At 44.0% G+C, this 24,645-nt stretch overlaps 2 protein-coding genes across 6 annotated transcripts; both read left to right on the forward strand.

Moving 5' to 3' along the window:
• The first annotated feature begins 577 nt into the window (after positions 1-577).
• On the forward strand, positions 578-14,890 carry LOC110505913 (zinc finger protein 513). Of its 5 annotated transcripts, none has more exons than XM_021585386.2 (5): positions 578-685; positions 1,039-1,203; positions 9,123-9,236; positions 9,316-9,966; positions 13,447-14,890. In XM_021585386.2, exons 2-5 carry the CDS (start codon positions 1,164-1,166, stop codon positions 14,385-14,387), a joined length of 1,746 nt encoding a protein of 581 aa, XP_021441061.2. In that variant the 5' UTR covers positions 578-685; positions 1,039-1,163; the 3' UTR covers positions 14,388-14,890. The 5 variants fall into 5 exon arrangements, with proteins under 5 accessions (XP_021441061.2, XP_021441062.2, XP_021441063.2 ...); XM_021585387.2 differs by having other exon boundaries at positions 593-685; positions 1,045-1,203; XM_036962873.1 differs by having other exon boundaries at positions 679-759.
• A 141-nt stretch (positions 14,891-15,031) lies between these two features.
• On the forward strand, positions 15,032-23,101 carry LOC110505920 (phospholipase A and acyltransferase 1-like). The gene is made up of 5 exons (XM_021585396.2): positions 15,032-15,188; positions 17,611-17,740; positions 22,326-22,414; positions 22,506-22,670; positions 22,791-23,101. Exons 1-5 carry the CDS (start codon positions 15,180-15,182, stop codon positions 22,854-22,856), a joined length of 459 nt encoding a protein of 152 aa, XP_021441071.1. The 5' UTR covers positions 15,032-15,179; the 3' UTR covers positions 22,857-23,101.
• Positions 23,102-24,645: the final 1,544 nt, after the last annotated feature.

The raw sequence follows: 24,645 nt of genomic DNA on the forward strand, positions 1-24,645 counted from the left end.
GTAAAGTAAGGATTTCACGGTAACACCTGTTGTATTCGGCGCATGTGACAAAAATAATTTGATTTGCTTTGTATAAACACATAATTGGATTAGGAGGAGCAGCGCATATGTTCCATAGGCAGTCAAAGGAAAACAACTTTAATCTCCTGTGATTCTTAAAAGCTGTTTCCATGCTGCTCCTCTATCAGTAACCTATAACATTACATTACGAATATCCTAACTTCCAGTCCTAGTTGCTCTCATCTATCAGGAGCAACAACAAAAAAAACTCCCGACCAGTGATGCCCCCTTGTGGTCAAACACAGTATCAGGTAAATACAGATATTTTTTTATTTTTTTTATTTTTTTACAAATGATGCCACTGAATGATCTCTGTAACCGGCAGAGGATAGGACATGGGCTGTAATAAGGACTTATTTGCGCGCACAATTAGCTTAAACTTTAAATTAGTATTATACAAAGAGGCTAAGGAAAAAAAATACATTTGATTTTTTCTTTAAAAAAAAGTCAACGTTTGTTGGCTCTGTAGTGTGTGGATGTGATAATTGCAACAGTACAAAGTTAGCTGACTACATTTTAAAAACTACAAATCCCAAGATCCGGAAGTAGTTTAGAATGACTCTGACGTCACGCTCCCGGAAATTGCTGTTTGTACACAATGGACCTTCGAGGAAGTTAGTAAGAGGTTGTAGTTGTTTTTCTAAACGACAACTTAAGTTGATATCTATGTAGCCTTTGCATTTCATCAAACGTATTGACGTAATTTACTATTTGTTTTTTCCTAAATACTGAACGCTAGATAGTTGAGCTATATGTAACGTTAGCTAGCTAGGTAACGTTAGAGGATTAGCTTTCATCTGCCCAATTTCTCTCCTATAGCTCAATGTGTTTTAATAGAGTTATCTAGCTAATGATGTTCTCGGTTTGACTAACGCTTTAGAATGGCAAACTAAGCCAGCCAGTTCCCCGCACATATTTAGCTAGCTAACTCGTGTGTTTGATCGATGGCACTGATACTTCTGCTTTTGTCCGTTGGAGGAAGAGGAAGAGGAAGATGACAGAGTAAGGGGATTGACGTGCTGACTGAGACACCAGACCAGACCACAGCGGGAACAGCGACTGGCTGACGGACAGGACAGCGAGGCAGACAAAGAAGAGGAAGAATGCCGAGGAGAAAACAGTCGAACCCACAGCCCGTGAAATGTAAGTCAAGTGTAGTAGCCTAGCTAGCTACTAGTCATACTATCGACTGGGTAGTGAAGGAGTTATCCCAAAGCTAACTAGCTGGATGTCCTTTGAGTCTTGGTTACATCTTTCAATGTCAGAGATATGTTGCTATGTGTACATACTACAGGACAGATCCCTGGCTCATGGATGGTAACTAGATCAACTGTAACCTTTATAAATCAAATCTGTCTTTCGTACTATTTGAAGTCTTGGGTTTGGATAGTAACATTATATTTATATCTAACTTTGATAAAGGATTAGGTAATTTAGTGAGCGAGTTGAGGTGTACACAGTTGCTAAACCCCCACTAGTTTACACAACTGAACAGACTTATTGTTTTTTTTTGCTCTCCTGTGTGTGTCATGCGTGTGTGTCATGATTTATATGTTGGGTCACCCGGTGTCGTCATCCTTTTCCTCTCACGGATGTCTGTTTCTCATCCTGTTTTTCTGTGTTTCATCTCATCCTGGACTTCCTCTCTTCCTTCTCAAATACTTCTTGTCTCCACTTCCTCTACAGGCTCACCCCTACCTGACCTCCTCTCCCTCTCTCTTTCACTCTCTCTCCCTCCCCCCTCCACTCCCAATCCCTCCCCCGCTCCATTTCCTCCCTCCCCCGCCTCCTTTCCTCCCTCCTCTATCTCCCTCTTCACTCTCCTGCTATCCTTCCCTACCTCTCTCCATCTCTTTCTCCTCCCCCTCTGCCCTGTCCTGTGTGTGTGTGTGTGTGTGTATTGCAGTGGACGGTGTAGTGTAACTAGTGGTGTTACGGACCGTAGTTGATCCGTGATCTATATGGATCACCCCCCACGGTTCGGCACGCATGTGAACCGCTGATCAATTGCAAAGTTTAACCATCATAGTGTAAAATACAGTTTCACTGACGCTGTTACTTTTTAAAGTAATAATTGCAGAGTTGCAGTGATATGATAAAGACAAGACAAATGTGTGCTGTGTTTTACTCTGAAGCCTGAAGGTTGATTTGATTTATTTTTTTAAAGCAGTTGTTTGTACTGTTCATGTGAATGGGGCATGTTGAATCCCAACGAATAAATCCTGGAGGCTTGCGTTGCAAAAAGCAAAGAAGGAAAAAAGAGCAGTGACAGACATGGCTAGTGGGAGGAGCTGAAGACCTTGGAAAAGCCTCCCGCTTCATTTAAGTCTCATGTATGGGAGCATTTTGGCTTCCCTGTCAAATATGATGACGGAAGAAGGGTGGTGGACAACACCATTACGGCGTGTAGGTGCCACAAGAAAGCCGTATGATCATGGAAATACACATTTAAAGCGTCATCACCCCGGTGTGTCAGTGACAGGAGCCAACTCAGCCAAGAGACAACAACTTCTCACCGCGACATTTAAGCAGCCCTTTACTGCAGAGTCAGACCGGACTAAAGCCGTCACCAAATCTATTGGGATGTTTATCTCCGCAGACGTGAGGCCATACTCTGTAGTGGAAAACAAAGGGTTAAAACATAAGGTGAAAGTGTTTGAGTCGTGCTACGAAATCCCCTGGCGCATGCATTTCAGTATGAAGATCATGCCAGGTCTTTATGAACAGGAAAAATATCAAAATTGTCGACGAATTATCCAAGACATCCTCTGTTGCCCTCACCTCAGATGGGTGGACCTCCAGGGTAACGGAAAGCTACGTGACTGTGACTGTTCACTACACCACAGAGGAGTGGACCTCCAGGGTAACAGAAAGCTACATGACTGTGACTGCTCACTACACCACAGAGGAGTGGACCTCCAGGGTAACAGAAAGCTACGTGACTGTTCACTACACCACAGAGGAGTGGACCTCTAGGGTAACAGAAAGCTACGTGACTGTTCACTACACCACAGAGGAGTGGACCTCCAGGGTAACAGAAAGCTACGTGACTGTTCACTACACCACAGAGGAGTGGACCTCCAGGGTAACAGAAAGCTACGTGACTGTTGACTACACCACAGAGGAGTGGACCTCTAGGGTAACAGAAAGCTACGTGACTGTTCACTACACCACAGAGGAGTGGACCTCCAGGGTAACAGGAAGCTACGTGACTGTGACTGTTCACTACACCACAGAGGAGTGGACCTCCAGGGTAACAGAAAGCTATGTGACTGTGACTGTTCACTACACCACAGAGGAGTGGACCTCCAGGGCAACAGAAAGCTACATGACTGTGACTGTTCACTACACCACAGAGGAGTGGTCCTCCAGGGTAACGGAAAGCTACGTGACTGACTGTTCACTACACCACAGAGGAGTGGACCTCCAGGGCAACAGAAAGCTACATGACTGTGACTGCTCACTACACCACAGAGGAGTGGACCTCCAGGGTAACGGAAAGCTACGTGACTGTTCACTACACCACAGAGGAGTGGACCTCTAGGGTAACAGAAAGCTACGTGACTGTTCACTACACCACAGAGGAGTGGACCTCCAGGGTAACAGAAAGCTACATGACTGTGCCTGTTCACTACACCACAGAGGAGTGGACCTCCAGGGTAACGGAAAGCTACGTGACTGTTCACTACACCACAGAGGAGTGGACCTCTAGGGTAACAGAAAGCTACGTGACTGTTCACTACACCACAGAGGAATGGACCTACAGGGTAACAGAAAGCTACATGACTGACTGCTCACTACACCACAGAGGAGTGGACCTCCAGGGTAACAGAAAGCTATGTGACTGTGACTGTTCACTACACCACAGAGGAGTGGACCTCCAGGGTAACGGAAAGCTACGTGACTGTTCACTACACCACAGAGGAGTGGACCTCTAGGGTAACAGAAAGCTACGTGACTGTTCACTACACCACAGAGGAGTGGACCTCCAGGGTAACAGAAAGCTACGTGACTGTTCACTACACCACAGAGGAGTGGACCTCCAGGGTAACGGAAAGCTACGTGACTGTTCACTACACCACAGAGGAGTGGACCTCCAGGGTAACGGAAAGCTACGTGACTGTGACTGTTCACTACACCACAGAGGAGTGGACCTCCAGGGTAACGGAAAGCTACAGTGCCTTGCGAAAGTATTCGGCCCCCTTGAACTTTGCGACCTTTTGCCACATTTCAGGCTTCAAACATAAAGATATAAAACTGTATTTTTTTGTGAAGAATCAACAACAAGTGGGACACAATCATGAAGTGGAACGACATTTATTGGATATTTCAAACTTTTTTAACAAATCAAAAACTGAAAAATTGGGCGTGCAAAATTATTCAGCCCCTTTACTTTCAGTGCAGCAAACTCTCTCCAGAAGTTCATTGAGGATCTCTGAATGATCCAATGTTGACCTAAATGACTAATGATGATAAATACAATCCACCTGTGTGTAATCAAGTCTCTGTATAAATGCACCTGCACTGTGATAGTCTCAGAGGTCCGTTAAAAGCGCAGAGAGCATCATGAAGAACAAGGAACACACCAGGCAGGTCCAAGATACTGTTGTGAAGAAGTTTAAAGCCGGATTTGGATACAAAAATATTTCCCAAGCTTTAAACATCCCAAGGAGCACTGTGCAAGCGATAATATTGAAATGGAAGGAGTATCAGACCACTGCAAATCTACCAAGACCTCGCCGTCCCTCTAAACTTTCAGCTCATACAAGGAGAAGACTGGTCAGAGATGCAGCCAAGAGGCCCATGATCACTCTGGATGAACTGCAGAGATCTACAGCTGAGGTGGGAGACTCTGTCCATAGGACAACAATCAGTCGTATATTGCACAAATCTGGCCTTTATGGAAGAGTGGCAAGAAGAAAGCCATTTCTTAAAGATATCCATAAAAAGTGTTGTTTAAAGTTTGCCACAAGCCACCTGGGAGACACACCAAACATGTGGAAGAAGGTGCTCTGGTCAGATGAAACCAAAATTGAACTTTTTGGCAACAATGCAAAACGTTATGTTTGGCGTAAAAGCAACACAGCTGAACACACCATCCCCACTGTCAAACATGGTGGTGGCAGCATCATGGTTTGGGCCTGCTTTTCTTCAGCAGGGACAGGGAAGATGGTTAAAATTGATGGGAAGATGGATGGAGCCAAATACAGGACCATTCTGGAAGAAAACCTGATGGAGTCTGCAAAAGACCTGAGACAATGATCCAAAACATAAAGCAAAATCTACAATGGAATGGTTCAAAAATAAACATATCCAGGTGTTAGAATGGCCAAGTCAAAATCCAGACCTGAATCCAATCGAGAATCTGTGGAAAGAACTGAAAACTGCTGTTCACAAATGCTCTCCATTCAACCTCACTGAGCTCGAGCTGTTTTGCAAAGAGGAATGGGAAAAAATGTCAGTCTCTCGATGTGCAAAACTGATAGAGACATACCCCAAGCGACTTACAGCTGTAATCGCAGCAAAAGGTGGCGCTACAAAGTATTAACTTAAGGGGGCTGAATAATTTTGCACGCCCAATTTTTCAGTTTTTGATTTGTTAAAAAAGTTTGAAATATCCAATAAATGTTGTTCCACTTCATGATTGTGTCCCACTTCTTGTTGATTCTTCACAAAAAAAAAACAGTTTTATATCTTTATGTTTGAAGCCTGAAATGTGGCAAAAGGTCGCAAAGTTCAAGGGGGCCAAATACTTTCGCAAGGCACTGTACGTGACTGTGACTGCTCACTACACCACAGAGGAGTGGACCTCCAGGGCAACAGAAAGCTATGTGACTGTGACTGCTCACTACACCACAGAGGAGTGGACCTCCAGGGCAACAGAAAGCTATGTGACTGTGACTGCTCACTACACCACAGAGGAGTGGACCTCCAGGGTAACAGAAAGCTACGTGACTGTTCACTACACCACAGAGGAGTGGACCTCCAGGGTAACAGAAAGCTACGTGACTGCTCACTACACCACAGAGGAGTGGACCTCCAGGGTAACAGAAAGCTACGTGACTGATCACTACACCACAGAGGAGTGGACCTCCAGGGTAACAGAAAGCTACATGACTGTGACAGTTCACTACACCACAGAGGAGTGGTCCTCCAGGGTAACAGAAAGCTACCAGACTGTGACTGATCACTACACCACAGAGGAGTGGACCTCCAGGTAACAGAAAGCTACATGACTGGGACTGCTCACTACACCACAGAGGAGTGGGAGATGTGAAGTCCGGTGCTACAGACACGCCCCCTCTATGAGAGTCACACGGGCACAACTCTGGCGCAGGTACTGCTGGGATCAGTAGCAGAGTGGAAGCTAGAGAAGCCCAATAGAAATATCCCAATCACCACAGATAATGCCAGAACCAAGTAAATGCAGTGGTAGAGGCTGGACTGGGGCCACAGATAGCTTGCTTTGCACATGTGATCAATTTAGGATCCTAAATGGGAATCTCAGTGAACCAGATGGACCGAGGTGGGAGGATCAGGAAGGTGGTTTCCTTTTTCCATCGAAGAACAACAGCCGCTCATGTGCTTAAGACCAAGCAGGAAATGTTCCAGCTACAGACCCACAAGCTCATACACCGTGTCACAACAACATGGACCTCCGCTTATGACATGTTGGAGAGCCATCTTGAGCAGCAGACAGCTGTATACTCTGCACTGACAGACAAGACCCTGGAAAAATATAAAGACATCGTCACCTTGTCTGATGATGACGTGGAAGTGGCAGAGGAGGTCCTCCAGGTGCTCAAACCCCTCAAAACGGTTACAAACCCACTGAGCACTGAAACTGCACCGTCTGTGTCCATGATCCTACCTCTGAAAACAAGGGTTCTACAATCCATGGCCCCAAGTGAGGAAGACAGCACCATCACTAGAGATGTCACGGCTGCCATTAGAGAGGACCTGAACCCCAGATACCCCCCCCTAATGTACAGGACTACCTTCATAGATCTATGGCACTGGATCCAAGGTTCAAGTCCCTGTCTCACCTAGAGCCTGCCTTACACCCGGAGGGCATACAGTGATCTCACCACTGAGATTGTGGCCACTGAAGAGGTAAACATTTTTAAAATAAGAGTGAATGTCTTACATAATAAATATACTGCAGTCTAATCTTAGTCTATTGCTATTAGAATAATACTTTTTGGATTTGGATTCATAATGGCTTATTAAATGTTATTGACACATTTTATAGTATAATAAATAATTATTTACTTTAATAGATCAAGTCATTTTTGTTCTGCAGGGTCAAGCCACAGAGCAACAGGAGCAGACTCAGAGGCATCTCCTCCACAAAATAATTCAGCCATGAAGGGAGTTTTTCGGGGAGACCTTTATGAACAAGGACACAGACAAGACGTTTGCCAACACCATCAAAGAGGAGGTGACACCCTACAAGGCAGCGAGCGGCGTTCCACTGGATGGTGATCCACTGACATGGTGGAAAAGCAATGAGTGTAAATACCCTCACATTACCATGACGACAAGATGCTACCTGGCTGTGCCTGGCACTTCAGTTCCTAGCGAGAGGGTGTTCTCCACGGCAGGGGACTGCCAAGAGGTCTACCCTCTCCCCAGACAATGTAGACAACCTCATCTTTTTTTTTCTCCCTCTTTTTTTACAAGAATTTGAAGTTTCAAGCTCAGGTCTGCTTTGCTTTCTTTACATGACTGGTTTTGTTTAATGACGTTGGACACAAGGCACTTTTTTTTTAAATTCACTAATTTAATATTTTTGTTTTAAGATTTTATTTCAACATTGAAAAGTTCCTTTATTTTAATTGCTCTTTATTTAAGTAATAAATGGAAAGCAAAGTTATTTGTCTCCCTTTTTTTATTTTGCTGATCCGAAAATGATCCGATCCGTGGCTCAAAACTGTGATCCGATCCGTGGCTCAAATCTGTGATCCGATCCGTGACAAACTGTGATCCGATCCGTGACTCAAAACTGTGATCCGATCCGTGACTCAAAACTGTGATCCGATCCGTGGCTCAAAACTGTGATCCGATCCGTGGCTCAAAACTGTGATCCGATCCGTGGCTCAAATCTGTGATCCGATCCGTGACAAACTGTGATCCGATCCGTGGCTCAAAACTGTGATCCGATCCGTGGCTCAAAACTGTGATCCGATCCGTGGCTCAAATCTGTGATCCGATCCGTGACAAACTGTGATCCGATCCGTGACAAACTGTGATCCGATCCGTGACAAACTGTGATCCGATCCGTGACTCAAAACTGTGATCCGATCCGTGGCTCAAAACTGTGATCCGATCCGTGGCTCAAATCTGTGATCCGATCCGTGACAAACTGTGATCCGATCCGTGGCTCAAAACTGTGATCCGATCCGTGGCTCAAATCTGTGATCCGATCCGTGACAAACTGTGATCCGATCCGTGGCTCAAAACTGTGATCCGATCCGTGACTCAAATCTGTGATCCGATCCGTGACTCAAAACTGTGATCCGATCCGTGAGTTTTGTGATCTGTTGCACCACTAAGTGTAACGATGATGATGTGTTATAGTAGACAGTGTAGTGTGATGATGTGTACTGTAATGATGATGTGTGTGGAGTGTAATGATGCTGTGTGTGATGATGATGATGATGATGTGTAGTGTAATGATGCTGTGTGTGTGATGATGATGATGATGATGATGTGTGTAGTGTGATGATGCTGTGTTTGGAGTGTTATGATGCTGTGTGTGTATTGTTATGATGCTGTGTGTGTAGTGTGATGATGTGTAGTGTAATGATGCTGTGTGTGGAGTGTTATGATGCTGTGTGTGGAGTGTTATGATGCTGTGTGTGGAGTGTAATGATGCTGTGTGTGATGATGATGATGATGTGTAGCGTAATGATGCTGTGTGTGGAGTGTAATGATGTTCTGTGTGATGATGATGTGTGTGGAGTGTTATGATGCTGTGTGTTGCAGTAGACGGTGTGTAGTGTAATGATGTGTGTGTGTGTGTGTGTGTGTGTGTGTGTGTGTGTGTGTGTGTGATATAGTAGACGGTGTGGATTGTAATCCAGGATGCCTGGTTCTGGACAGTGACTTCCTGCTTAGTGGAGAGCTCTGTGAGTTTGGAGACACGGAGATCATGGGGCTGGACAGAGACACAGGTTAGAGAGACACACACACACACACACACACATGGATTTCTGAGTCCTTGACTAAATGCTGTTGTATCTCCTCTCCCAGCCATGACGGTGTTCTCTCTGAGTGATGAAAGCTCCAGTCTTCCAGCTCCGGATGACTCCACCTTCCCAGCATTCCTCTCCTGTAAGGGGTGTGGTCAACTGATTGGGGCCGACCTTGACCTAGGGGCGGGACTACACTTGGGGGTGGGACTCTACTGCACGACCTGTGAGGAGGACGTCCAATCAGAATCGCACACAGCCTTGGAGGACACCTCACAAGGGGAGGAGTCAACCCCAGCCGTCCAATCCCATGCGGTGCAAGACAGGAAGAGGAAGAGGTGTAAGGCGGGTGATGAAGAAGTCTGTATGAAGCTGTACACGTGCTCTCTGTGTAGTTTCTCCTCTCGCTACTCCAACCATCTCAAACGCCACATGAGAACCCATGATGGAGAGAAGCCCTACCGCTGTCCCCACTGCCCCTACGCCTCTACACAGAGGGTCAACCTGCAGAGACACACGCGCACACACACCGGGGAGAAGCCCTACCTCTGCAATGCCTGCAACTATGCCTGTAGTTCCCTGGGGAACCTGCGGAGGCACCAGCGCTCGCACAGCCAGGAACCCCGGGCGCAACGCGCGCACACACTGAAGAGACGCAGCAGACGAAAACACACACACCGAGGAAACGCTGAAGTTAAGAGCACACAATCAGGCATGTACAAACACACACGGGTCCCGTATGACTCAGTTGGTAGAGCAAGGCATTTGCAGCACCAGGGTTGTGGGTTCGATTCCCAGGTCCACCCATATGTGAAATGTGTACACGCACGACTGTAAGTTGCTTTGACCAAAAGTATGTGGACACTTGCTCATCGAACATCTCATTCCAAAATCCTAGGCGTTAATATGGAGTTGGTCCCCCCCTTTGCTGCTATAATAGCCTCCACTCTTCTGGGAAGGCTTTCCACTAGATGTTGGAACATTGCTGCTATAACAGCCTCCACTCTTCTGGGAAGGCTTTCCACTAGATGTTGGAACATTGCTGCTATAACAGCCTCCACTCTTCTGGGAAGGCTTTCCACTAGATGATGGAATATTGCTGCTATAACAACCTCCACTCTTCTGGGAAGGCTTTCCACTAGATGATGGAACATTGCTGCTATAACAGCTTTCACTCTTCTGGGAAGGCTTTCCACTAGATGTTGGAACATTGCTGCTATAACAGCCTCCACTCTTCTGGGAAGGCTTTCCTCTAGATGTTGGAACGTTGCTGCAGGGACTTGCTTCCATTCAGCCACAAGAGCATTAGTGAGGTTGGGCACTGATGTTGGGCGATTAGGCCTGGCTCGCAGTCAGTGTTCCAATTCATCCCAAAGGTGTTCGATGCGGTTCAGGTCAGGGCTCTGTGCAGGCCAGTCAATTTCTTCCACACTGATATCGACAAACCATTTCTGTATGGAACTTACTTTGTGTACAGGTGCATTGTCATGCTGAAACAGGAGGCTTTCCCCAAGCTTTTGCCACAAAGTTGGAAGCACAGAATAGTCTAGAATGTCATTGTATACTGTAGCGTTAATATGTAACAGCACTTACAGTTGACCGGGGCAGCACTAGCAGGGCAGAAATTTGAGGAACTGACTTGTTGGAAAGGTGGCATCCTATGACGGTGCCACGTTTAAAGTCACTGAGCTCTTCAGTAAGGCCATTCTACTGCCAATGTTTGTCTATGGAGATTGCATGGCTGTGTGTTTGATTTTATACACGTGTCAGTATCGAGTGTGGCTGAAATAGCTGAATAGATTCATTTGAAGAGTCCTAGTCTATGTATTTCACCAGATTGGGCAGGGGAGCAGCCTTGGGTTGGCCTAGGAGGCCACAGGGGAGCCAGGCTCAGCCAATCACAGTTATTTTCTCCCAACAAAGTGGCTTAATTACAGACAGAAATAGTCCTCAGTTTCATCAGCTGTCCGGGTGGCTGGTCTCAGACGATCCCGCAGGTATAAACACATATGTTGTACTACGTTTTTGAGAAATAAGCCTTTTTGTGCGTATGGAAAATGTCTGCGATCTTTTATTTCAGCTCATGAAACATGGGACCAACACTTTACATGTGGCGTTTATATTTGTGTTCAGTTTGTAGTGTGTATATACATATATATCTATATATATATATATCTATATTATATATCTCTAGCGCTATCTATATATGTACATGTCTCCTTTACAACAAGTCAAACATTTGGACACACCAACTCATTCAAGGGTTTTTCTTTATTTTTACTATTTTCTACATTGTAGAATAATGGTGAAGACATCAAAACTATGAAATAACACATATGGAATCATGTAGTAACCAAAGAAGTGTTAAACACATACTAGTATATTTTAGATTATTCAAAGCCAGCCACCTTGATGACAGCTTTGCACACTCTTGGCATTCTCTCAACCAGCTTCACCTGGAATGCTTTTCCAACAGTCTTGAAGGAGTTCCCACATATCCTGAGCACTTGTTGCCTGCTTTCCCTTCACTCTGAGGTCCAACTCATCCCAAACCATCTCAATCGGGTTGAAGTTGGGTGATTGTGGAGGTCAGGTCATCTGATGAACCACTCCTTCTTGGTCAAATAGCCCTTACACAGCCTGGAGGTGTATATATATATATATATACATTACACATTACACACACCTGTTCAACATATTTACCCAACCAGCACCAATGATCCTCACTCAACCTGGGAGTTATATGTTAGAGGATAGTTTTACTGAGAACAGTATGTCCTGTAGCACACAGCTCAGAGTGAAAGGAGAAGTGTTGGTTAACTTCCTGAAACTGTTAGAAAAGAGGAATAAGCTCTGTTTGGTTGGCTGGTTACTGAACTTAAGATCTCTGGGTTGTGTGTCGGGCTGCAACGCCTAATTCAAATTTTAAAAAATAATAATAATTGTTTAAGCACTGGAACGAACATGCTCACGCTGGAAATAGAATGCAAATGAGAGAACAGACGTCTATGGAGTCATAAGCAAGTCTATATTTTACACGTCTGCGCGGAGCACTGCTTTTAAATCGGGTATCAAACTCATTCCACGGAGGGCCGAGTGTTTGCAGATGTTTTTTTTTGTTTTGTTCTCCCTTTCGATTAAGACCAAGACAATCAGGCGAAGGCTCCATGTATCAATCAAGGTCAAGGGAGGAGTGAAACCCCACAGACACCCGGCCCTCCGTGGGAATGAGTTTGACTCCTGCTTTAAAAATAAGTGGATAAATTGTGTGGTTCGATTTAGAAAATACATTTTTATGATCTTCCCTATACCAAGTAGACTAAATGTAGTTGACCTGTAAAGCTAAGGTTTATCAATCAAATAGGCTAGATATTTGAAAACAATTGCAGCTTAGCGGTGTTTAACTTTCATCATAGGCATATAGTCTAGACAGGCTACGGCTGGAAGAGTAGACGGGTCCGATGTCAAGAGAGAATAACGTTACTCTTTGTCGATGAAGAGGGCTAGCGAAGCAACAGCAGTTTAGCACAGGTACATTTAAAGTGAGTCAAAGGGAACTCACGACAACAACTCCCAGGGACTACATATCAAACAAATACAACTGTTTATTATGGTTTGTCATGACGACGTTGGCATACGCTTCGGAGTGCATTGACTCCGGCTACGCACGTACATTTCCCCGCTGTTGACGGGTGTCTCTCCGGTTCACCAAACCCACGGTCCGTATGTGTTGCAGTTTTGGGGTTACGGTTCGGTTTTGAAACGCCATTCCCAAAAAATGTTCTTGGCGTTGTCTGTTGTGACAGGATTGTTATGTCGTGCCTCAAGTTTACACCCCGATGCTGTGTTTGTAACCATGTGGAAGGTGGGAATTTACCAGTTGTGAGGTTATAAATACCGGTTGGATGCAATTATGTGATTTTTAACTCGTTGAGAAACACAGATTGGCTGATGGCCAGCTAGCTGCCTACAGCCATCATGCTTGTAAATAAATTGTAGTGTTCAAAAAACATATTAATATATTGCTTTTTATAAATAATGTTTTTTGTTACATTTAACTGCCTAAAATGCTGTCATAGAGGCCATTTCCTTAGTAGGTGACAAAGGTCCCCCTACTGAACGGTCTGTCACACCCCCAGTTGTGTGTTAATGTGTGTGTGTGTGTGTGTGTGTGTACTGTTCTCTTCTTCAGATGCCATGGTGTCAGACCTGACAGTGTGTATGAGGGAGGACTCTGATTTCCTCCAGAACCGAGAGGGGGTAGCCTCTCCCTCCTCCCCCCGTCTCCCCTCCTCCGCTCCCCTCCCTGACCTCCTCTTCCCCCTCTGCTGTCGCTCCTGTGGCCTCACCCTGGAGGGAGGAGGAGGAGAGACGGAGGGGGAGGGCGGAGGGCAGGTGTGTAATAAATGTTCTGAGACTCTCATCTCCAAGAAACCAGGGTCCCCAAACCCCACTGACACACTCCAGTCAGGGGCCAGCAAGCTGTACCGCTGCCCTCTCTGCCCCTTCCTCTCCCTCTACCCCAACCACCTGGCCCGACACGCCCACACCCACAGCGGGGAGAAGCCCCACCGCTGCCCTCAGTGCCCTTACGCCTCGGCCCACCTGGACAACCTGAAACGCCACCTCCGGGTCCACACGGGGGAGAAGCCCTACCGCTGTCCCCAGTGCTCGTACGCCTGCGGGAACCTGGCCAACCTGAGGCGCCATGAGAGGATTCACTCTGGAGCCAAGCCGTTCCACTGCTCTGTGTGTGGCTACAGCTGTAACCAGAGTATGAACCTGAAGAGACACATGCTGAGACACACGGGGGAGAAGCCGTATGGCTGTGCTGAGTGTGACTACACTACGGGACACTGGGACAACTACAAACGCCATCAGAGGAAACACGGACACAACACCGAGAGCTGGGACAAACACACACACCAGGACACTACAGCAGACAGCTGGGACAAACACACACACCAGGACACTACAGCAGACAGCTGGGACAAACACACACACCAGGACACTACAGCAGCAGACAGCGAGGGCTGGAACACACAGGAGAAAACGGAGAAACACACACCACCACATACCACAGACCAACACTGGGTTCAAGAGACAGGGAACCATAGCCAGGGAGAGGTGTAATCGGGGGGAGGGGGTGTGTGTTTATTACACTAGTGACCCCCTTCCTCTGCTCAGGCCTCAGAGGGGTGGGGCTTATCTCAGGTGCCTCTAGAGGCGGAGCTACATGAGCCGCTGTACTGCATGTGAATGTTGCACTGACCTTTACCTTGGGCATTAAAGGGCATGTGGGCGTGCCATTAAAGATTGATCTTGTTTTTGAATGGTAACATTCAGTTTTTAATTCAGTGGATTCAATGTTTAAAATTGTTTTGATTGGATTGCAGCCCATTTCACAATCAGGTTTTGTGTGACTAATATTTTTTTTTATAAACTGCAATGAACCCGAATTGTGAAAGTACAAATTTTCTGATTTATATATGAGTTATTTTCTTAATCATTATTTCAACAATGTTTCACAGCTGAGTGCAAGGCTACTCAGAGAATAGACAGGGCCACTGTAAAGTTCTGTCTGCACACGTTGCCTTATACATTTCTCCAATCCTGAAATAAAGACAGTCAACTGTGAACCCTTTGAGAGTTTATACTTGTAATAGGAGTGGTTTCGGTGTAATGTGTAATGCTTGTAATCCATCTGATATCTTTCTCTATATTTGAGGGTGTGTGTGGCTGTGTCAACAGGTGTTTCCTGACTGAAGAGGGGTCATATTATCACGGTCCCTTATGCAAAACACGACTGAGATATTATTAAGATAGTAGAGACTCTCAGATCATCTATGCATTTCTCAGTGTCTCTCTAAAGTGTGTGTCTGTGACTGGAGTTTCAAAGCACACAGAAGAGAAACACCAACACCCATGGGGCTGGTAGGATTCTACTTAATCATATTGTTATATTATCTTGTCATTGTTATATTATCTTGTCATTACTACCTGGTAGGATTATAGTTAATCATATATGATTAGGCATTATTAGGGGTTCACAGCAAATCTGTGAAAACTATTGTTATTATTTGATTATTTTTTTCTTCCTTGACATGGTCAAATAACTCAAGCATAGATTGGTAACTTTAATTTCTAATTTGGCACGCAGAAACTAGAAGCCATGAGCAACTTGGTCTAAAATAATGGCGCTGGTTGGCCTGTAGGTGGCGCTGAAACGTATTCAGGTGTCTTTCCTCAGGCTGAACATATTTGACTCAATGTCCGTCGGGATAGATTTTTCCTTTATATTGCACATAATTGAAAAACCTCTAAAAACAAAAAAAAATAATGTCATGAACCATAAACCCCAAAAACATGAAATTAAATATGTAGGCCAATTGTACATCTTAACTTCGTTTCAGCAAGGCTAAGGGATTGGTTAAGAGATGGGATTTACAAATAACAAGTTTGGCATTGATATCTTAAAAGGAATAACTGTTGACAATTCACTTGTTGATTATGTAAAGCTAATGCTTAAAATAATTCCCCAAATTATTCTCATGGACTAAAAGCCAGATTCACAGCAAATTTGGTCTTTCGACTCATCACAATAGTCCCTAAAGAGTTTGAGAAACAAAACGTTGATGCATTCAAAGATGGGCACACTAATACCAGTAGATGCTAGCAAATACGTTATTATGCAGACAAAAAATACTGGAAATGTTCTCATGAACCATAGGACCAAATGACTCATTGGTCTAAAGATGGCAGAGTTATCGACACATCACAAATGAGATTTTACAAGTCGATTTAAACCACTGGCCTATGAACTTGAAACGTGCCATCGCCATCATGGACGTACGTCCCTTAGAATAACCTCACTGAATGTGGTATTCACAAGGAAACTATTAGCAACTAATTATTAGCATATGCAACGTTTAATGCTCATCTGCAATAATTTTCTCATTATGAGCCATAGATGTACTTTTTCCAATATGCTAATGCTAAAAACACTTTTTAGATATCGTTTTCTCATGAACCGTGAATCAGATTGACTCGATTTGAGAATGATTGTTGTTGCATTCAAAGTGGGCCACGCTACACCTCTAGATGGCACCATATCACAACAGGGCTATAAGGATTGAACCGATGGACATGGGACCATAACGTTTGGTATGTAAACCCTATGCCCTTAGAAACTGTGTGAATATAAAGTCACTTCAACCTTAGATGGCTTCACCAGACCAGTTGGTGGCGCTATAGATGTCATTGGCACCATGAAATATTAGATCAATAACTATCGATCAAGTGGACTTTGTCTCATGAAAATTAATGTTAGATTTTTAAAAATCCACTTCTCATTTTAAAAACGGCATGTTGTGGCATTGATGTGAGTCAACAAACTTTTATTCTAGTGTAAAAATGTACTGCAAAGTCTAAATAGGATCATTTTGGTCATGAAGTCTGTCTCGTCTTAATTAAACAGAGTTTTTAAGCCAATTGCAACAATGTTGGCTGTCAACACTCCAAATGTGTAGAGCAAACAATGGATTATCTTATTTTTTACTGTTGCTATTACTCATTACTGTAGCCTATCTTATTTAAACAACTGTATCAACCAAACTGTATCAATCCACAATGGACTAGGTAGAATATATTCCTTGGCCCCCAGGTTGATGACAGTGCAAATACTGCTAATAACCTACAGAACTTGAGACAACGGCATGCAGCGTGTTGATTGGCCAATGAGTGGCCAAGCCCTCGTCACACCTATAATATATTTATCAAAACACAGCCCTTTCGTGCCACCTCCAGCTATTGCGCTGATAATGCCCACAGTGAAAATAGCAAAACAATATTTCGAACACACACCCGGACCTATAGACCTAGCTCCAGCGGTACAATTTACCATTGTGTTACGTTTGGTAAAATGGAGCCCTAAGAATGATTACCTGCTGTATCCAAAGACCAAACTTCATCCTTGTGTTACTGAGAGATAAACGTGGTAATGCTTTCACTGATTGCACATAAAGGAACATAGTTACTACAGGACAGTCCTTGCTTTGTTATCCAACTGCTCTCGTGTCCTTTCTGTCATCCTGTGAACCCCGTTCATTGCTGCTTGCAGCTACATTATTGGTTATTGAGCTAGGATTGTTATGTGATGAGACATTATTGTAGTGTTTGTTATCGTGATTAATATATTTTAGACTGGTTCTATAATGACTTTAGAGGAAAGACCAATCTGTAGCAACTAGCACTTTATATCAACACAGGAACTGTAGTGGGGTTTTGGTTCTGAGTTTGGGGAAGTGTGTGTGTGTGTGTAACCATGTCTCAGTTCCAGTTTCTCTCTGCCTTGTAGGGGAGTTCCCATCCGAAGCCGTTCCCAGGAGACATCCTGGAGTTTCCTCTGAATAAATACTTCTCCCATTTTGGAATTTATTACGGAGAGAGGGATGGAGTGCCCTACGTAGCACATCTTACCTGCAGAGGTCTGTGTCCACACACACACACACACACACACACACACACACACACACACACACACACACACACACACACACAGGGCCTTAACCAGGGTTTGAGTTTTAGTGAGCCCCCCCTCCCAGCCATTATCTCTTTGGTTGTTGTAGCTCCATTCACTGATCTACAAACACAGATTAGCCACGACACATCAACTCAGCACCGGGATGAAAAATTATTAAATACATACAGAGGGATCTGTTATATATTTAGTTAACAAAGGTAAACAAAACAGTTTGCTTTACAGAACTTGTTTTGTTGTTGTTGAAGTTTTACAGCTAATTTCTTACAATTCTACACATTTTGACATTGGTTGGGGAAAAGTTGTGCAGGTTTAAAGCTATTTCCTACAATTCTACAAATGTTGCAATGACTCGCATGTGCAAATCAAAATGTATTAGTCACATGAATAGAACAGGTACAGTGCATCTTACAGTGAACCTTACAGTGAACCTTACAGTGAACCTTAAAGTGAACCTTACAGTGAACCTTACAAACCCTTAAACAGCAATGCAGTTAAAAAAAACATCTCTATATATGGATGAGAATAAGAAATAAAAGTAACAAGTCATTAAAGAGCAGCAGTAAAATAACAATAGCCAGACTATATACAGGGGGGTACCGGTACAGAGTCAATGTGTGGGGGGCACTGGTTAGTTTAGGTAATATTTACGTGTAGGTAGAGTTATTAAAGTGACTATGCATAGATGATAACAACAGAGAGTAGCAGTGGTGTAAAAAGGGGGGAGGAACAATACAAATAGCTTATGGCTTGGTGGTAGAAGCTGTTTTAGAAGCCTCATGGACCTAGACTTGGCACTCCGGTACCGCTTGCCGTGAGGTAGCAGAGAGAACAGTCTATGACTAGGGTGGCTGGAGTCTTTGACAATTTTTAGGGCCTTCCTCTGACACCGTCTGGTATAGAGTTCCTGGATGGCAGGAAGCTTGGCTCCAGTAATGTCCGGGTCTGTTCGCACTATCCTCTGTAGTGCCTTGCGGTCGGAGGCCGAGCAGTTGCCATACCAGGCAATGATGCAACCAGTCAGGATGCTCTCGATGCTGCAGCTGTAGAACCTTTTGAGGATCTGAGGACCCATGTCAAATCATTTCAATGTCCTGAGGGGGAATAGGTTTTGTCGTTCCCTCTTCACGACTGTCTTGGTGTGCTTGGACCATGTTAGTTTGTTGGTGATGTGGACAGCAAGGAACTTGAAGCTCTCAACCTGCTCCACTGCAGCCCTGTCGATGAGAATGGGGTTGTGTTCGGTCCTCTTTTTCCTGTAGTCCACAATCATCTCCTTTGTCTTGATCACGTTGAGGGAGAGGTTGTTGCCCTGGCAGCACATGGCCAGGTCTCTGGCTTCCTCCCTATAGGCTGTCTCGTCATTGTCGGTGATTACGCCGATCACTGTTGTGTCATCGGCAAACTTAATGATGGTGTTGGAGTTGCGCCTGGCCGTGCAGTCATGAGTGAAAAGGGTGTACATCTTAGTCCTGTATTGACACTTTGCTTGTTTGATGGTTCATCGGAGGGCATAGCGGCATTTCTTATAAGCTTCCAGGTTAGTGTCCCGCTCCTTGAAACCGACAGCTCTAGCCTTTAGCTCAGTGCGGATGTTGCCTGTTATCCATGGCTTCTGGTTGGGGTATGTACGTACAGTCACTGTGGGGATGACATCATCGATGCACTTGATGAAGCCAATGACAGATGTGGTGTACTCCTTAATGCCATTGGAGGAATCCCTGAACATATTCCAGTCTGTGCTAGCAAAACAGTCCTGTAGCTTAGCCTCTGCTTCATCTGACCACTTTTTTTTTATTGATCTAGTCATTGGTGCTTCCTGCTTTTGCTTGTAAGCAGGAATCAGGAGGATAGAGTTATGGTCAGATTCCCCAAATGGAGGGTGAGGGAGAGCTTCGTACATGTCTGTGTGTGGAGTAAAGGTGTTCTAAAATAATTCCTCTGGTTGCACTTTTAACATGCTGATAGAAATTAGGTGAAACTGATTTTAGTTTACCTGCATTAAAGTCCCCGGCCACTAGGAGCGCCGCCTCTGGGTGAGTGTTTTCTTGTTTGCTTATGGCAGAATACAGCTCATTCAATGCTGTCTTAGTGCCAGACTCTGACTGTGGTGGTATGTATAAACAGCTACGACAAATACAGATGAAAACTCTCTAGGTAGATAGTGTGGTCTACAGCTTATCATGAGATACATCTGCCTGCCTCTCCAGGCGCCATTTTTGTTAATATGACATCTGAGTGAGAGTGACGAACAAAATCATTAGGGGGCCCCCTGAAGAACAGGGGCCTCATTTATATCCGCTGCGTACATTTGACACTAAATATCTGCATGCGCCATTTCTGAAAACAATTTGTACAAAAGATTTAGAAACTTGTCGCACGCAATACATGCACATTTTTTTCCCAATATAAATCTGACCCGTCTTGAAACTGCACGTGTGAACGAGTATTAAAACTCTGCCTGAAAAAATGCCCTTTGTGGTGACAATATTACACCCTTATCTGCTGTATACTGTGGAAGTATTGGAATTAGACCAGGGAAGTTACTAAAAGTATTGGAATTAGACCAGGGAAGTTACTAAAAGTATTGGAATTAGACCAGGGAAGTTACTAAAAGTATTGGAATTAGACCAGGGAAGTAAGTTACTAAAAGTGTTGGAATTAGACAAGTTACTAAAATAAGAAGCAATGGCAATCTTGATTAAATGTCTGTTGTCAGAATGTTAAAATTTTTACAAATACATTTGCATTGCAATCATGTTTTGCATTTACTTTTTCCCAAACCTAAATGTGCTACACTGCCCGCATATTCTGAAACATTGTCTAGAAGCCTACTGTCTGTCTACTCAGTAGCCTTAATTTTTAGCAATAGCCTACACACTTCAAAGCAAAATATCAACTGTCCATGTTTTAAATTCGACTCAGTATTACCTTATAAACCGCGTTCCCTTTCAGATGTATAGAGCAAAATACGGATAGGCTCAATTAAATGAGAGATGTAACATGGTCATTTGTTCTTCAAACTCTTGTCAGAATTAGACGTTCATTCATGTTTCTCAAATGCCAAATTTGTTCCAAATGTCACATTTTTTTTTATGTTTAAGTTTAGACATTTACTCCGAATTCTTAAGGTTAGGCATAAACTCTGAATGGTTAAGGTAAGGGTCGAAACAACTTTCTATCACTGGGTTCAAACACGCAACCTTTAGATTCAGAGGCAGATGTTTATCGCCGTCCGCAACATTGAAACCTACGTGAAGTAACAGCGTCCCCTAGTGGCCGGTTTCCACGTCATCTCCCGACATCCACAGTCATGGATGGAATACTGACTTGTGTCATGGGTGACCAGTCTGAATTTGTTTTGGGCTAAAGCTTATTCTGGATTATGAACCGTCATGGACAGAAAAGGTGTTAAAGAACTATGTATTATGTATCATAAATGAAATAATGTTCACCTTGAGACATTTCAACTTACAGTAAGCTATTCAGACATAGCATAAAACAACGTAAGCTTTACATCATATCCCCCATTTGCACGAAATACTTACTTACCAGCAACGCAATACAATATTTCAACTGCTACCAGATGTGCGTACGCATATATCGCAGGTTTGTGGGGTGGCAAGCACATTCTCACGTCAAGTAACGGTTTATAAATGAGGACCCTAAATATGCTACAATGCCCACGAATTCATAAACATCGTCTACTCTGGAAGACAACTACAGTGGTAACGTACACACCTGTTTCAGAATCTGCGGGCAGTGTTTAGGTTAGGGGAAAGTAGACGCAAAACAGTGTTGAATTCAGACAACCTGTTTCAGAATCTGCGGGCAGTGTTTAGGTTAGGGGAAAGTAGACGCAAAACTTTATTGAATTCAGACAACCTGTTTCAGAATCTGCGGGCAGTGTTTAGGTTAGGGGAAAGTAGACGCAAAACAGTGTTGAATTCAGACAACCTGTTTCAGAATCTGCGGGCAGTGTTTAGGTTAGGGGAAAGTAGACGCAAAACTTTATTGAATTCAGACAACCTGTTTCCATGTCCACAACAATTTGCATTTGTTTTCGTTTTTGTGTTATTATACTTGTGAGGTCTTTTTGGGGACCAACATTTGATACCATAACCCCGAAGCCTAAATTGGCCTTTTTTTTACAAGTGAGAACCGTCAAAATGTCTTCACTTCTCTGAATTTCATTTGGTTAACTATCTTCAAGTCCAACCATTAGGCTACCAGGGCGGTAGGTAGCCTAGTGGTTAGAGTGTAGAGGTGGCAGGTAGCCTAGTGGTTAGAGCGTTGGGCCAGTAACAGAAAGGTTGCTAGATCGAATCCCCAAGCTGACAAGGTAAAAACCTGCCATTCTGCCCCTGAACAAGGCAGAACTGTTCCTAGCCTGTCATTGTAAATAATAATTTGTTCTTAACTGACTTGCCTAGCTACATAAAGGTTCAATATATATTTTTTAAGTAATCACAAGTATCGTAAAACGTGTACACACACACTTGCTATGCTGTACTGACCGACTATGTGTGTAGACTCAGAGACGAAGCTGCTGTTATTTGGTCGAGCCCTGAAGTCAGAGGTCAAACTGGACCCAGTGGAGCTAGTGGGACGGAAATACAAGGTAACACACTCACTCAGATGCAAACTATAGTACTAAAATATTTACTGTGTGTGTAGGTGAGGTTATAGCTCCTCTGTGTGAATGTGTGCAGGTGAGGAACTTGCTGGATGAGGTCCATCCTCCCAGGGACTTCTACTCTCTGGTGAAACCTGCTATAGACGACATGATAGGTAGAGACGTCACTTTCGACATCCTGTTTCATAACTCTGAACACCAGGCCACGCTCTTCCGATACGGACTCAAGAAGTCCACCCAGGTAAGGGTAGGGATGGTGAGTGCGTGTGTGTGTCTTTTGAGGGGGAAGAGGGGTATGATGTGCAACAATGTCGGATGTGATTGGTTGTAGATTGAGAAGATCTGTTGTCATTGGTTACAGATTGAAAAGGTCTACGCCCAGATCCTGCCCACCTGGAAGAAGCCGTTTGAGAAGAAGAAGTTGTAACCATGACGACGACCGTGGCTGTGTTCTAGATTGGAACACGGTCTACAGTTTAATTCCCTCTAGATATCTACTAACGAGGTACAAGGAGAATCATAACAGTACATTTTTTAAATGTAACTCATCAGTGTAGGATGCTGATATAGGGTCAATTATATTTCTGAGTTTTTACATTCAGGGTTACATTGAACACTGTTTTTTTGTTATATATATATATACACACATCAATAAAATACAGTAAAACACTTTCCCATTATTCTGTGTGTCTCAGAGAGAGCGAGAGAGAAGGAGGGGTGAGGGTTTTACTTCAGTGTAAGGGACGTGGGCACCATTCAATCTGTACTGCCAAAGCGTTACAGAAATGGAAAGGTAATTTGTGAATGTGCTGACATATGCAGCGTTTACCGTGAATGCAGTCTCCACTAACGCGGGAACATTGCCTTCACGTTTCAATCACGCTGTACTTCCACGATGCGGATTGAGTAGAGCCCTGAATTCGATCTCATATTGTTGTTAAGGTGATGTGGGACATGAATCGATGGCGAAAATATGAATCTGCTCTTTGTGCTTGTGTTCTGGGGAATGAAAAGGCGCGGTACATTGAAGGAAAGCATTTACTTAGAAAAGTAAATTTAATCTTCGAAGCGCTTTCTCCTATAGTGTGAATGTGTGTACAGCATTACAGAGGGAAGCTGTTTGATGATAACACACACTCTCCTCTTCCTCCACTCTCTCCTCTTCCTCCACGCTCTCCTCTTCCTCCACTCTCTCCTCTTCCTCCACCCTCTCCTCTTCCTCCACCCTCTCCTCTTCCTCCACCCTCTCCTCTTCCTCCACTCTCTCCTCTTCCTCCACTCTCCTCTTCCTCCACTCTCTCCTCTTCCTCCACTCTTGACACAAACTGTTGCGCCTGGCACCTACTACCATACCCCGTTTAAAAGGCACTTGAATCTTATATGTCTTGTCCATTCACCTTCTGAATGACACACATACACAATCCATGTCTCAATTGTCTCAAGGCTTAAAAATCCTTCTTTACCCCCTATTCGTACGGGACTAGTGTTACTATAGAAAGTCAGGTGTGTCATTATTACCACAGCTTGTCTGTTTTTTCCAGTGGATGATTCAGACGGGATTAGTTTTACCAAACTGCCCCTGTAATTATTTTTGTCCCCCCCCCCCCCCCCCCCCCCGATTGGCCGTTACGACGGAAGCCTGGAGGCTCTTCTAGGTCGTGAAGATATTTTAAATGTCTAGGGATTGCCTAATATTGGGCCTTCAGTTCGGAGAAAGACTAAATAATAATAATAATAATAATGAGAATGCATATTAATAAGAACCATGAACTGTAAACTACGCAGACATTTAATTACCTGACGGATTTGGCAAATGATCAATTCATTGGCACAATATCATCCACTTCATCTATTGAAAGAGAAGTGTGGCACTAGAAAAGTTGCTATTTAACAAAACAAATCATTAATCTGTAGGCTACCTGTATAGCACTTTGTTTTAAGCATACATTTGTTCTGGGGTTCTTACCCAAACTGGGTGCAGCACCTGTTAAACTTTGTACTATTGTGAGACAGAGCTGGTTGACATTTTAAAATATCTTCACGACCTAGACGAGCCTCCAGGCTTCTGTCGTAACGGCCAATCAGGAGGGGGGGGGGGAACAAAAATAATTACAGGGGCAGTTTGGTAAAACTAATCCCGTCTGAATCGTCCACTGAAAAAAAACAGACAAGCTGTGGTAATAATGACATAATCGACATTCTATAGTAACACTTGT

Source organism: Oncorhynchus mykiss, chromosome 25, assembly GCF_013265735.2.
Source record: "Oncorhynchus mykiss isolate Arlee chromosome 25, USDA_OmykA_1.1, whole genome shotgun sequence".
NCBI lineage: Eukaryota > Metazoa > Chordata > Actinopteri > Salmoniformes > Salmonidae > Oncorhynchus > Oncorhynchus mykiss.